Below are 15,638 nucleotides of genomic sequence, written 5' to 3'. Positions count from 1 at the left end.
CTAAACGGCTGTCACGAGGCTAGTTTCCTATATAAACAAGTATGTTATATCGCGTACGCTTCGATAAGGAGTAGGCGATGGGTTTTTGATTCTGATGATACAAGCCTGCAATGATAGACTGCCACGACCACCACTTAGCGTGGCACGGGGAGGCGACGTGTCCCGCAATCATCATGATGCAAAAGGGGGAAACGAGGAGGAGCAGTAGACAACCTCCGGTATTATTTAAAAAAAAAAAAAAAACGTCCTTGGGAGCACTGCCTGAGATTTCAACTTAGAGCTACCATACGGTGTATGTGGCAACGGCCTTCTGGTTTTAGACAAGTAGACAACAAGTTCTAGGTTCTACGCGTTTCCCATATCGCGACTACGGCGATGCCGCTTGCGTCTTGCATCCGAAGACGAAGCCACCGACTAGGACATTGGAGCGGATGCGCAAGCAAACACCTTCTGATTTTGTATCAGCTATTCTGCCAGTAATCGGCGGCATGCTGCCCTTCAACATTGCCTGGGCCAGGACGAAGCCAGCCAGCCGAGAGATCTCTCGTCGCTCGAAGTCTGTATGCGACCGCGATAGTTCCTGAACCCCTAGGTCCTAACTACGTGCCATTGTATAACCTCTACAGACGCAATATCGTGTTTTGGTTTGCATCTAAGGGGCCCCTTGTGTATGTGTATGTTTGCGAGAGACGGCGTTCTTTTCGAGGTGTATCGGATCGAGGAGGGTTATCGTCTGGTGATCAGAAGCATCTACCAGAGTCGATGACGAGCACGTTTTTCCTTGAATCGAGGGTATTTCGAATGCTTCACGCTGTTCGAAACGACTCGGCGTACGCCTGAACGCATGGTCGACGATGGCGCTAGAAAGGTATCTCTCCGTGGCACCTGTATCACTATCAGCAAATTTGACACGATATACCATATTGAATATCCCGCCGTATCGAGAAGTAACTGTGGCACCAGCCGTAAGTAAAAAATACTCGTAGAAGATTCCTGCTCTTGCAGGTGAGAAATAAGGCAACAATCACGCTCTGGGGGGGGAAAGGCAGCCAGATTGTCAAGTAAATCAGTCACCGTCGACTAGGTTGGCAGTACATATTGACAAAGTTGCTTAGGCAGCTCCAAAAAAACAGTTCACCAATCGTGTAATCTACCAAGAGGGGGCTTCAAAGTTTGAGGGTTGATTCCGCTAAGGTATGTTGATAAGAATCCCTTTCCAAATAAAGCCATTACGGACCCGGAGGCTGCTCCGGGTGTCTCGAAGATTCTTGAGAAAGGGTCTTCTCTTCAAACAACTTGAAGTCTACTTCTCATAAGGGAACTTACGCACTGAAAACCAGGTGTCCATGAGCTCGTCGGTTCCAATTAAATTGCGCAGTAAAGCTCCTTGAAGTGTTATACGATTATGTAGCTTGTGGCTTGTCCTACGGGAAAATCCAAACAGCGATGGCCACGGTGATGCCCAACGCCTTCCCTGACCGCCGAGAGCCAACCTTCCCCTATTAAAGCCACCATTTGTCGCATGTTTTATGGTCCAGGAGGCAATAGAGTCAGTCTAATAATGGTTCACTATGGTCAAGCATCGGTTGACGGAGCATATGATAATTTAGTAAGAGTCGAGGCCTACCTATGGAGAACTTGAAATCAGGGACTTCCGCGGCACCTTGCCGATATCAATAGGCTCGCCATGTATTGAAACCGAGCAGTACACATGATCCAAGAGCTTCTACCCACTCGATTCCACCACCTAGGGTAAGCTGGGCCTGAGCAATGTACCTCTGATGGCTCGTCCTAGGCTTGTGTCCCCGCACCATCGGGCGCTTTTTGATGTCATGACCACCCAAGTCATCTTACAACATGATAGTGTAATCGAGACTGTGAAGGCAATTGGGTGAGATCAGCCTAGCGTCCCAGTAGCCATGCCCTCGTTGTCCATATCGGGTCCCGTCACCGATCAGAGGTGACCACTTTCTCCTGGACAGTTGGTATAGCACCCCGAGATAGGAGAAGCGTTCCAGAAACAGACGTCGCATAAGATAGTGTCCAACCGGTTTCGACTTGGGCCAAGCGTGGCCTGCTCGATTACGATGATTCTTCCAAATTTTCATTGCATACCCCCTATTGAGATTGTGGGGGCTTGATGTATGGTCATTAATGACAGATTCCTCCGGGCCAGGTCGCTAGCTTCCCAGTAATGCATTTGTTGATCAGAAACCACTAGCTGCTGCGCCCTTCGTGATACTCCGGAGATTTTGGGATCATGGGACACGACCAAAAGCAAACATGTCTTGTAACATGCTCACTTGACGTCGCGAATTTGTTTCTTGTCGGAGAGTGAAAAAGGAAAGAGAAGGGGAGGAATAAACAAAGAGAGAGAGAGAGAGAGAGGGAAAAAAAAAAAAAGGTCAAAGCGGCAGCAAGCCCTTCAACTAGGAAACATCATCTTTTTTGAACCTTGCCTTAGTGCGCAGGATTTAAGGACAAGGGGTGTATCCGTATCGTTGAAGGGGGATGCAGAGAGACAGCCGGCCACTTTATGGTAGAGCCAGACCTTGCCCTTGTCTCCCCTGCCAGGGGAACAGTCTTCCTGGATGGCGGATGTGCAGTAAAGCTTGTGGGAAATCAAAGCTATTACTGGCTGCATTGGGCTATCGAATGAGGATTAGGGTGGTGTCGTTTCCCAAGTTGTTGTGTTACCGCTGATACTGTGTAACCTGAAAGGATTCCAGCGTCTTTTCAATAACCTGCAAGACAAAGAGCACCGGCACAGGCACAGCCTTGAGGATAGGTTAAATCGTTCGTTCTCGTAGAACAGTCTTGCCCTATGTCGGTGCTTAAAAGTGAGTATGCTGGACTAAAGACAGTAATACTATTGCTACTAGCCTACGAGTAAAATCTGGTGTAGGTGTAGATGTAAAGAGGGACACTACTGAGCCACATCATTTTCTATTGACCAGATTCCGATTACATTAGTCACAACTTTCAATATGGCGATTCTGGGTCTTGCTCTCATTCGTTCTGCAGAAAACGAAACAGCCAAAGCTTCGGCAGACAGAAGCAGATGAGATCATAGTTTTAAACATGTTCTTCACGGCTGGCAAGCTTGAAGAGGTTAAAGCTAACAAAAACCGAAAGTCATTAAGCTTCGAAAGGTCCGAGGAAACTCCCCTCGGCCCCTCTCTAGACCTCGAGTGCCGTACCCATTGACGCTACCTCTATCATCGGTTCAATGATTGTTAATATTTGGCCAGAAAGCATTGCTCATCAGGTCACCTGGGCCGTTCTGAACTGCTGAGAAGATTGCCAGGGCGCTTTCGGGACGTTCACGCCGTTCGACAGTGATAAGAAAATGATGAGCAAAGGCAAAAATCACGCTGATTGGGCCGGTTATTTGTGTTGATGGCGGCCGCCTTCCAACTCGTTCTTTGCACCCCCGGTCTGGTCCTCTCGATCCGAAGCATGCTTAGGGATCGAATCTGAAGGACCAAGGTCCCGTGAATCATCGTTTAGTCTACCTCGACCAACCTTTTCCGTAAGGAAGTTGTCTGTTAAAATTGGAATAGAACACTGGACATCATCCTCGCGACAGGGTCGACCGATGATGGTAATCAAGCCCCGAGATTGGCGGTGTTGCATTAAGATGGTTGGATAACCACACATTGCTGCTTGGGACGGTTAGTCACCACAGCCGGGGCACTTCTAGATTAGTTCCTCCGAGACATGATGTGACCGGGACAGAAATGACAGGAGCAAAATGGAACCAAGAGGACCCGTGGCAGAGCACGGGAACTTGGCTGTTGTCCCCTTTCTCCTGGTCTGTGAGACCCGACAGGCTTTTGGTTGGTCCAACGGAATTGGTGTCCCAGAGTTTGCAGGTGGCTCGACTCTGTCAGGCGCCGTTACCATTCTAGTGGTAAATGAGCTGCGCAGGGCACCAACGGCCCCGCGTAACATAAGCACATGGCTAGAGCCCCCGTATGGCGTTGAAGATCCCCAAAGTTGGTTTCCCGAGGCAGTGTCGCATGCCCAAACCGGCACATAATAGATGAAGAACGGTGATGTTGATGTTGAAATAGAGTTGAAAGTAAATAATTAGCTAATACAGACGGCTCGCCTGTATTTGGAGCTTGTGGTCAAGCCGCGCCGCGCCGCCCAGGTGCCGTATCAAGCGAGTATTCGAAGGCACGGACATTGAGCTTACCTCTTGACACTAAGCGAAGGGTTGCCAAGACAGCCTTTAAAGGTAAAATGAAGAGGTGAAATGCTTTGAGCAGGCCGGTAAGCGGCAAAGCTTTGGCACGTCATGTGTCGCCGCCGTCAACCATCTTCGGATGGTCCGTCCGTCTCTTCTGGTGTGACGACGGAGAAGAGAAAATAGCAGTGGAGATGAGGTGAAGTGAGCTGTCAGACTGGGCTCTAGTGGCTTTAGTGGTAGGTAAAGTACGGTTATAAGTGGAGAGGTTTGCCAGGGGGAGCCCAGTGCAATGTCAACGTCTTTTGGGGGTTTCTGGGTTCCAACCCTGGTCACTAGTGGATGGAGAGTGGCTTTTATTACCTACCACAGTTGGTATTAGTGACGGAACAGGACGTGCTGGTCATCGCAGCGGAGAAAATGAACCTCGGCTTGAAGGCCAGGGAAGCGAGCCATCGACTAGACTGCGAATCACAGCAATCGTCCAATCCCAAGACTAACGGGGCTGATGGAGAAACGGTAAGAGCGAAGTGTGAGATTCAGTTGGCAGAAGGGCGCGAGGATCCGCTTCAACGCTCCCTGCGCAATATCACAAGCAGTATCGACTGGAGGGAACATTGCCCGCACTCACCGTGTCGCCCTTGCCGCTGGCGCCCAGGGGTTATTGTCAAGACGGCAGCCGAGTCAGCAGGTGGACTGATGCCTGTTTGGTGTCCGCCGAATTCCGCGTAAGGCTCTGTGGGCCCCTAACAAGTATTCGTTTCCATCATAGTAGAAAGAGCTGAAATCCATGTACGTAGTAAACGTTATCTCGGCATCGGCAGCAACACTTGGAAAAGTTGCCAAGCAAACAAAGTGTAGTGAGAAGCCAAGGGTGTAGCTAGCTAATGTAACCCCCTCCTTCTTGCCAACGTCCCCTGTCGGACTGACGCTGACAAGTTGCTTGTCCCAGAAGTATGGTAGTGTATCTTCTCCAGGGTTGTCGCTCCTTGCAGGCGGAACAGCGGAAGTTGACCAGAGAGGTCGAGATGTGCATTTACTTCTCCACGGCGCACTCTCAGCAGCTCGATGCTACGAACCGATGTGCTGCATCCTCTCGGGGACTACACGGTGCTCCCACATATAAAGCTCAAGGAACAGGTCGTCTGTTCTTAGAAGGGACATGGCCATGCATTCGTTCGCCGTGGCCAGATAGGGACTGCGCTGCCGCCAAGGGCCACGCTGATCCACTGTCGTGTTGCTCGAGTAAAATTGAGTGCATGGCTTCCCCCCGCCCCCCCGACCTTCTAATAACGCTGTTTTGGAGTTGAAGAAGAAACTATTTGGCCTGAATCCCAGGCATCGACGTGTCAGCGATAGGTTTTCGTTTGATGGTAGTGTCCCGCCAATGTGCCCGTTGACCTGCCTTAAGCGGACGGTAGCTTAAGCCAGAAAATGCCGCCGTCGTCGAAGCGAGCGACGCGCAATGTAATTGCTGCGCTCGTCTTGGCTGAGTAAGTAACTCCATTGAAAAAAGCAACATCAGATGCTTATCGACATATTTGCTTTTTCTTTTTCTTTTGCTTTGCTGGCCGCAGGTAACGGAGAACCCGTATTTTTGCGCTAAGCCATTGAGTTTTCCCACTAACCACATTGCTTCAGACATGCTTCTAGCTCTGAGCGAATGCCAGAAAAGCAGATTGGCTCGTTGGGGGTGATCAGGTCCACGGCCATATAGAGGCTGGATTGTCTTGGGAATGCATAGATACACTGCAAGGCCGCCTCTAGCGTGGTGGAGTCCGACATTCTTCCAGGCCGGCAGTTTTGGATCGATAGGATGTGACGATATCTTGCTTTTGCGCTATTGCTCGAGACGAGCCGGTGCAATATGTGACAAGAGTCGAATGCGAGCTTTACAGGTGGACCACACCATCGCCGAAAGTGACGTGGTTGAGAGTAATTGACACACCCAGAGTCACAGGTTGAACTTGCCTTTGCGACCCCCCCGCCTTCGTTCCTGCGGGCGACCTTTCTAGTTAGGCAAGGCCTAAAAGCATCCGGCTCTCTATAGTACATTTGTGTGCGCGTTAGGCTGTCGTGAAACCTGGATGCAGCTAGGCGCATCGAAGAACGAAATGCGTCGATGGTACATGAAAAATGGTACTAAGCCAATGAGAAGCGGATGTTGAAGGGAAATCGCGAAACGGGAACCTCCTCAGATAAAACTGTGTGACATACCATTCGGGCGGTGGCTCAAATCGAGCCTGGGTCAGTATCTAGGTGAGCAGACCACGAACGAGAACGAGTGGTCAAATGGCTGAAGAGGCTGTTCAAGCTGAGCCGACTGTCTCCATTATTGGACGGCAGGCCTCTGATGCTTTTGCTAGTGGCTGGATCACTAGCAAGACGGACTTTGCTAGGAACGGCCCCTGTTTGGATTGTTTTTGCCCTGTACTTTTCTTTTTCGGTTTGGTGTAATTGATCATATTTGATCAAAACATAGTATGTGTCGCCAGTGTGTTTATTCACCAGTAGGTCGTCAGTAGGTCGGTTGTAATTAACTAGAGAGTGAATTACCATTGATCGGCAGTGATGGACTAGAACATTGCGCTTTTGGTGCCATTTATTGAGAGCAAGAAGCACGATACGAGGGCGGGGGGAGGCAGCCGAAGTCACGGAGGTACAGAGGCAGGGTCAGTAGGGACGGGTACTCGCTGTAGTGCCAGTACGCAGTACTGTGCCCTATGCTGGTTGGCGTAGGAAAAAATAAAATAATAATAATAATTGTATGGTCCAATCACTCACTGGCGAACTATTTTACCGGAAGGAGTAGGTTTTGGGGCACCTCTCTTGCAGGGACCATGTCAGACTGGGCCCTAACAGGTGAGGAAGGAGTTCCTCAGGCAATTGCGAGCGCATCGTGCTAGCGGGTACCCGTCCGTTCCTTCTCCAGACCCTAGGTTCAATTGAAGCTGGAGACTCAGGCGTCATAGCTTCCGTCTCAGGGTCCGGGGCATAGCCGGCCGACTATCAAGGACTGGGAACTGAACGTGGACCTTGTTTTGATGGGAAGCTTGAACTGGAGCAAAAACTGGAACCTGAAAGGACACGCCTACTATGCACGCCTGTAACCGTGGGTAGTGGTAAGATGCTACAGGAGCTCCGTACCAGTCTAAACTGGGCCCTCAGACCCGATCTTGTCAATTGGACGTCAGGCAGCGGAGCAGAATGCTAAATCTAGATACTCAAGGGACCTGTGCGTAGGTCAGTGGCCGTGGCCACGCCTGTGACAGACCTGCTGTCGGAAAGATTTTTAAAAAAAAAAAAAGAAGAAGAAGAAGAAGGATCCTCTGCGCCTTGGAAAACGGGCCTGCCAATTCCTGATTCCTCCTATGGAAGGTACAAAGCAACAAACATCAAAACCCGCATGTAGGTATCCGTAGGCCAAAGTAAAGTCGTGCCATGTATCCCCAGGCGAGCAACTGAAACCGAACGCTCGGCAACAGGCATACGTCCTGGTCCCAATCTTAACCTCGACTCAATATGGGTCTATGAAGAAACTGGGAAGCTAGGTCATGGATTTTTTTTTATCGCCTTCAGCCGAAGGTTCCGATTAGGTGATCAGTGGTGCAGTGCTCAGGGCTTTCCTCCGATCATTCGGATTTTTCTGAGCTCGGTTAAGAAAGGTTGTATCCTGTAAATGGGTTTGCTGGAGACGTTGGGTATATCCCCCTCCGTCAGATGCTAGTCGTATGCTGCCATAGCACGTTCGGCTTTGGAACAACTTCATTCGTGCGATGGACGTTGAGGGTTATCGTGAATTTTGAGACACACAAGACAGCACACAACTTTCTTCACCTTTGAAGTGCGTCTCTGTATCCATGCATGATAATGGTGTCAAAGTCCGATCGTCGATGTCAGGGGCAGGCTGGCAAACCTGCCATCATTACCTCTGGCCATGAGTTGGAAAAGGCCAGAACGGCAGGGATTTCATGCTAATCCAAGCCGTCTAAGACGACGCGCAAGTGCTCACTTGATGGTTTGATTTGAACAGTATCGGTAGGAAGAGCATCTCCGGCCATGTTCACTACAAGGGAAGCGCACTGCCGTGGACCCCCACTCTCATACTATCCAGGAGATGCCCTTACCTGGCTCGCCGCGAGTTAGCTTGCCATCTCTGGTAGCAGTTTGGTTATATGCCAACGTCGATCTCGGATTGCTCCTCGTAACTTTTCGGTCCCTGACCTGACATGATTTCAACAACAGAGCAAGGGGAGGTGTGTAGCTTATCCTAGCAACATAGCAAGCTCAGTACGACACTGCTAGTCGCAAACCCCCTTCCTCAGCCAGTGGGGAAGCTGGGCGGCCGTGTCCATTCTCCACCCAGAACGTGCCCCAAGGTAACGTAGCTACGTACCGTCTGTCCACCCCAATCCCCGCCATTTTATCCGAGTTCATGATCGTCTTTAGTAGTTCCCTCCACGGTACTGTGCTTGCCGAAAGAGTACGAGTGCCTGACTGCCATCCCGTCCAACCCACCATTCATCATAACCCATCTCATCCACCATGAAAGGTCCGCATTCAATCCTAACCTAATCCTCACGGAGGGATGCCCATGCATGGATGGATGGGTTAGGGATAGGCATCACGCATATCCAATTCTAACATGAGGTACGGCAAGGGGACAAGTTGGAACGTGGTGGATGCAGCAGCTCCAACACAAGCCGTCAGTCCCGTCTTTTCCTTTCTTGATCCTGACCTAATATGCACTACTGCCACCAGAACCAGACCATACGCTTCGGGCGTGGTCAGCCGCCAGCCACCCTGGAGAGCAAGCAAACATGCCCAGTCTTGGCACCAACCGTTTCTCGCATTCCTCCGCCGACAAGCACGAAGCCGTTGAACTTCCATTCCTCTCCACAAAGATTAGAACTCGTCAGCTTGCTTTTTTTTTTTTTTTTTTTTTCCCCCCCCCTCTCAGATCGCCGACCTGGTCCAGACAGGTTGCCGGAGCCCATCCCTCGATGAATCATTGTTACTCTGCTGCATTTCACCACTGATTGGCACGGGCATCATATGGCACAGCCTGTCGTTGACCAATCATTAGTACCCGCCATTCCTTCACAAGGCCCGATGGCCCAACCGGTAGCTGTACAATTGGAGCGTCCCCCGTCGATTGGACGCCTTCAAGATGCGAGGGGACGATAGGAGAAAACGCCAAAAGGACAATCCCCGTTCGGAATCCATTCCGACCACGCCATACTTGAGTTTGATCCGCTTGCCTCTGCAGGCTTTATCCCATCTTCCGCCCCCAGACATCAACGACCGGCTTATTATTGAAGCGCAATCTGGACTTCAACTTGGTCGTTGATTACCAGCTAGCCGCTACACAGCTCTCAGCCAGCCATGTTCGGCCCTCTTTTTTTGCTTCCTTCCGTGCCCTCTTGTAAGCATCGGCATAAGGGTGAAAATGTGTACGGTGGAATGGGCACATACCCTACCTCCCACCACCTTGTGATGTGAAGGGGTGAATTGGACTGGAGGCATGTTATGCATGCACCGATGGGGCACTGGGTCCCCTCGAAATTTTTGTTTGCTCGTCAGTCTCCATACTAACTTCCGCGCCGTACCGCTTCCCGCCGCTGGTCCTGAACTGTCAAAGAAAAAAAAAAGTCGTGCCCAACGCTTACGGACTAGAACGGGCGGGGCCCCCGCCCGACTCCGTTCAAAAGCAAGGGGTAACCTAACCACTAATAACGGAGACGGTGCTGCCAACACGAAATTCCCGCAAACGAAGACTGCCAACCTGTCGGGCGCCGTGTCCAATGGCCGCTATGACGATCCCCGTTTTGTTCGATACCAGGAAATATAGGCCAGGCTGCCTGTCACCTAGGAGGCCCTAAATAGACATACTTCCACGAGGTGAACCCACCACACGCCTTGGGAATGTCCCGCTATCCGCGAGTATACCGTTTGCTTCTTTAACACTGCGGACTCCGCAATAGACGACCGGGCCAATTTGAGTCATGAATTCACTTTGCGGCCGCGCGGCGGCTAGCATCTGCCACTGTCTCTACTACCAGCTTGCCCGCAAAACCATGCCTAGTGAAACGTTTCTCCCAAGACAATACTCAACGTTGACCAAGTTATCTTGCTGACTGGACAGCCGATTAACCAAAGAGATGGCCTAGTCCGAAAGGTCTTAAGCCAGGTTTCACTCATCTTGAACTTCTCGGGGATAACGAGGGACTCCATCTCTTCAACCCACTTCTGTCTTGGTCAGACAGAAGACAATTGTGTACGTGTAAGAAATGCTTGCTTCCTTTGGTCTTTTAACGGGCAGCATCTCAACTGCTATCTGCCGGTTGTCTGCGGTGCGCCGTCTTCCCCTGCCACTGCCGGACACATGCAAATCAGAATGCCAGATAGTGGGCATGGCTGTTGCACCAGCAATGGTAAGCTACCAGGGACCCTCGCAGCCACTGTACTGTTCATGATACCCATAATACGGATATCCTAGAAGGCGTTCAGAAGGGTCTAGGCGGCTTTTTGAGACGCTCTTAACGTGCAGCACTGCGAACAAAAAGAAAGCCCTGAGGGGACAGTACGGCCTTGAAAATGATGCAATCAGCGTCCTTAGATGCAGCCAATGTCATGTAATTACGGCCCCGTATGACTGGCGAGGCTCTTGCCGACCGATGCGCCGTTCAGCCCGGCCCACCGTTGTCTCACACCAACCCCTGCTCATCGACATGGGGCATCTTCCACACCTTCATGCAGTCACACAAATTATGATTTATTTATTTTTTGCCCTTTTTACCCATGAGCGCCTTCAACACTGCAGTGAAAAGCAGCTTCGTTTAGCAAACCCAGGTAGATACCCACTCACAAAACTTCAGGACACTGCTCTCGAGGGGCTATCATAGGCACTGTCGGGCTCTTTGGACCAGTTACCCAGTAGCCTACACGACTTATTTGATTTGCTGATCAGCAGTAGGTAGTAATCATATCTTCTAAAACTGCTGGTCGATGATTGGGAAGTGGGAGGTGATGGCTGGCAAGAAGCATAATAAAAAGGATGAAGTGCAACACCCACACCACATGGCCTGAACAGAGGTTCTAGTTGTCGTCCTAGGTGCGGCATTCCTCGGCCTGTTGGCGGCGGGGGCCTAGAGACGGAGAGAGGGAGAGGGACCAGGCCAAGAGGATCGCCCGTTGCAACACTCACGCCCAGTGACAGCGCATGGTGGGCTTTTCTGCCGGAAAGACGACGAGAGACCCTCCTTTTGACCAGTCTCTGGCTCTTTTGGGCCTGGTACAGCCCATGTATGTGCAAAGATGCGTACAGTATTCGTTGGTACTGTACATGGCCTACCTTGTTCACAGTAGCGCAAACACCACAGGAGAGCCTGTGGTATGGGTGTCCTCACCTGCAGGCCACACTTTGGGACGCCGAGCTGCGGCATTGGATTGTGGTGTATGGGACTATCGAGCACCCTCTCCCTCCTGGCTGGCACCTGCCACACCTTATCAGGATGGTTGACCAGGGAGGGGTCCAAATGTAATCGTTTCCCCTGGCAGTGCTTCATAAGTACCTTGACTACAGTCCACCACACGCAAAAGCTTCCTTGAGAAGCCTTTTTTCCCCTTCTCCACTGTCGTCAGTCCCACGTCGGAAGACTATTGCTCTGCTTCAGGCTTGTGTCCGTTCATTCTCTCTCGGTCAGGCTAACTTGGCTCTTCGTTCGGCCCTTTCGCAAACATTGGTACTACTACTCACCAGTGCCAGCTTTTCCACAGCAGAAGTCTGAAGGAGGGTAGAAAGCTCGCTTTGACTGAACTGGGGTGCTTCCTTGTCCGACTTCCTCCCGCATCGCTTGATCTTACTACTGCGACTGCGGGTGCCGGTCTCGCTGCCCCTCAAGCTCAAGTCATCTGGGGCTTCGCTATCCACCCCTCGCTTCCGGACACTGCTTCTCTCCCGCCTTCCCCAGTCGTCTACTATTGCATGCCGCAGCAACAATCGAAATATACTAGAAAGCCCTAAGTCAGATCACTAAGAAAGTATCGGGTCTGTCTACAAGCTCAACTTACCTCCGCCTCGTAGGTTCCTCCTCCCTTCAAGCTCCACACCAGCCCCGGGAGCCTTGACCTCATCAAGGGCCTTCACCCTCCAACCAGTGGTTATTGGCTCTTTTTTTCTTTCTCTGCTTTCCTGCCGAAGACTGCCGTATTCGTTTTTTACGTCTCGTCTTTGGTTGAGGACGCAAACGCGTACCGCTACCAGTCGGCCAATCCTTCTCACTTATCAACATCTCTCTCCTGGTCTACCACATCTTCCCCGAGACATTGCGTGGAGAGTTGCGCTAAGACAAACCGCGAACCAGTGGAGAGGCTCTCCCCCCGATGTCTCAAGTCATCTTGGAAACAAAGAGGACTTTGGGGTCCTTCCTGGTGTTCCGTTCCGCGAGCTGATAGATCTGTTTGAATCGCCCGAACTCGCATTCTCCGCCAACTTCCTCCCCAAACATCAGCACTGTCCTTGACAAGTTACAACCCGCCCTCTTTGTCGTGGTGGTTTCTGTCACCCGGCCCGCCAATTTCGTATCTTCAGCCACGGCACAGTACCTCGCCTTACTTTGCCTTGGGTTCTGCGTTTGATAGCTACCCGCCCACCGATCCCCGAAGATTTCAAGCAGGAATCCGCTGTGTCTCCTGACCCCGGCATCATCTCAACATACAACGGCAGGCCTGTGCAGGCCTAAACCAGTCTAGTATTCTGTGGCTCGACTCTGCAATATCTAGCCACCGTCCGCCATACAAACATCGGAACGAGTCTTGTTTTCTGCTGCATCTACCCTCACGCATACGGTCTGACACACCACTCTCAAGTCTGAACGACCTACATCTTGCATTAGGTTGCAACACTCTCCGAACCACCTCTCTTTCTCGTATACTGAGCTCGAGCATTGCTCAACTGCGTTGATATCTGACCTTCGTGCTCTACCTTTATCCTTGCGCTTCTGGCCCACCATAACAGTCCACCAGAAGCTTTGCCTCTGACAAGGTCGACGTAAGATATTTGCTTGCTGTTCCATGCAAGTCAACGCCGTCTAATTCCTGAATAGTTACACATCGTATTCGTTTTTCCCCTACTCCTCGATTCTGCCGAGTTACACATCCCGCCGCAGTCACTTCTGACAGTTTCTTAAGACTCGCCCATACGGCACCTCGAACTTGTCAGCTGGAGTATCTGAATGCTAGGGACTTACCAGTTCCATTGACAGCTGCGCCATTTGTGCCACAGCAATGGTCCGCGACTTCCCACGGGAACCATTCCCCCGGCAATGGCACCCAGAGAGGTATCCTGCTGACCCTCCGCCACCTGAGGATGGCCGTTATCATGAAGCTCATGATACCCGGAGGCCACCGATTGTAGGTTAATGATAAAGAAGTAAGGAGCCACACGATTCTGACATTATTGAAGGACATCGGAAAGGCATTGAGGGATCATTGCAACATTCCAGCCAGACATTACTTTGTTGCGGCGATTCTAGATGACGGCAGTGCACAAATGTTTGGAAACACGCTTTCTGGACCAGGAGGAAGGCAGCAGCCCAATGCTTTCAGCAAATTCTTCAACATGAAGACATTTGTTCGGCATGTCAGAGGCGCAGATGCTGGTAATGATGCTTCTTATTCCGTGCTGGTGAATCAAAATTTGACTGACTAGCTATGCAGTCCCAAGCCCTCTTCATGACGACTCCGAATTCAGTTTCGACGGCGATGGCTACCATCAAGCATTTGGTAGTGGCTACGGACACCGATCACAGGACCGCCGCCGACAAGTCGCAAACATGTTCGACGAAGAGAGCAATTATAAGGCTCGCAAGAGGCATCGAGGCGGTCTAGGAGGATCGTATCGAAGACAGGTGGATGATGACGATGACGTGATTGTGTCTGTGGCGAATACCAAGAAGGGCCTCAGAGTTGGCAATGATCAGGAAGTGTGGGATTTTTACGAACAACGGTTCAAGAACTGCCAACAAACGGCCTGCAAACTCATCGCCAAAGCTTGGGTTAAAGTTGTCGAGCCGAAGAAACAAACCAATCACCCTTACACAGGCCAGGATGAAAAGGCACCAGATTGGTGGCCTAAGCCGTGGGGCCCTACGAAGGAAGAGAAAGTTCGCCACAAGGAACCTGACCATCTCTACAAGAGAGGTAAGTGCTCTCTATGCCAACCCAAGTATTTTTACATACGCTTATTCTCTATTCAGAGAGAGTGCATCTCCTATGCCATATCCTGCGCATGATTGTGGAGCCCCCTGAGAAGCAGCATCCGGCCATTCTGAAGATGAACCTGAATGTACAGAAGCTGGAGGATGCCACAACAGAAGCGATGTCGGCGTTCTTTTCTGACAAGGAGAACAAGGCAAATGCCAAGAAAAAGCCATATTTGGATGAGATCTTCAAAGTTGCCAAGGGCGAAGAAAGATACAAGAGGGGCGAGATCGGTAAGTACCACTGTCGATTGAAATGAGCTCTTCAGCTGACGGTCGGTAGATGGTGATGCAACTATCATGGTCATGTCAGAAGACAAATTTCCCGAGAGCTATCCCTCCGATAACGAAGACAATGGTTTCGTGAAAGAAGAGGATGATCACCACCCTTCCATCACGTCAAGTGCATCGCCGTCAAAGACGGGGCCACCACACGACCTCTTGCACACTTCAAGCAGCGATCACAGTCCAACCGGAACTCTGCAAAGCGGCGCGTACATGAACGAAATGCCGTTACGTAACCAGCAGTATTCGGCCCAAATGATGCCTTCAAGCATTCACACCGAGCATCACTTTGTAGAGGGCAACAATATTCATCCGCCATCAGGTATGCCGCTCCAAGACTTGGTACCGCCATCTCACGACCCGCATCGCCGTCCATCGATCTATGCATCTGCAACAGAATATCCAAACGCCGCCTCTGGGATGTACACCCAGCCTTGGCAAGGAGGTTCGACTGCTCCAAACGGGGCCTCTGTCTATTCCTTCACACCACAACAGTCCGGCCCCGCACAAGGGCATTTTGGTAACCCTAGTGTACCGTTGGCCCAAAACCAGTACATACCTACGCCTTACGATAATATTTCGCGAGGTGGATTCGATCAAGGAAGCATGTTTAGGCCTGTAGGCGCCACCCAGACGCCCGTTCAAAATGCTCAAGGGTTCTCAGGCTATCTTCCCACCGACACCCGAGGCTTGCCTGGTTCAGGCGGAAAACCAGATGCACTCGCCCGGGGTCAGATTCACTGACCGAAGGCTTTACTGCACGCACACACGTTTGAGTGAGGTATAATGGACAGCACGGCTTGAAGTTGGTAACAACCAAAGTTGATGAGTCAGAAAAGTTTGTCAAAACCCGTGGCAATACATGCGGGGGGCCTACGTTCTCGTCTTACCTGTCATAC

The 15,638-nt window shown here is 51.0% G+C and overlaps 1 protein-coding gene across 1 annotated transcript; it reads left to right on the top strand.

The window, feature by feature from the left end:
* Nucleotides 1-13,480: 13,480 nt before the first annotated feature.
* Nucleotides 13,481-15,483, top strand: CTRU02_212740 (DUF2841 domain-containing protein; the record flags this gene model as incomplete). Its single annotated transcript, XM_070205900.1, has 5 exons — nucleotides 13,481-13,606; nucleotides 13,659-13,880; nucleotides 13,921-14,395; nucleotides 14,452-14,688; nucleotides 14,738-15,483. 5 exons carry the CDS (start codon nucleotides 13,481-13,483, stop codon nucleotides 15,481-15,483), a joined length of 1,806 nt encoding a protein of 601 aa, XP_070060293.1.
* Nucleotides 15,484-15,638: the final 155 nt, after the last annotated feature.

Source organism: Colletotrichum truncatum (genome assembly GCF_014235925.2).
Source record: "Colletotrichum truncatum strain CMES1059 chromosome Unknown Contig_0009, whole genome shotgun sequence".
NCBI lineage: Eukaryota > Fungi > Ascomycota > Sordariomycetes > Glomerellales > Glomerellaceae > Colletotrichum > Colletotrichum truncatum.
This window is presented reverse-complemented; position numbering and strand designations above follow the sequence as displayed.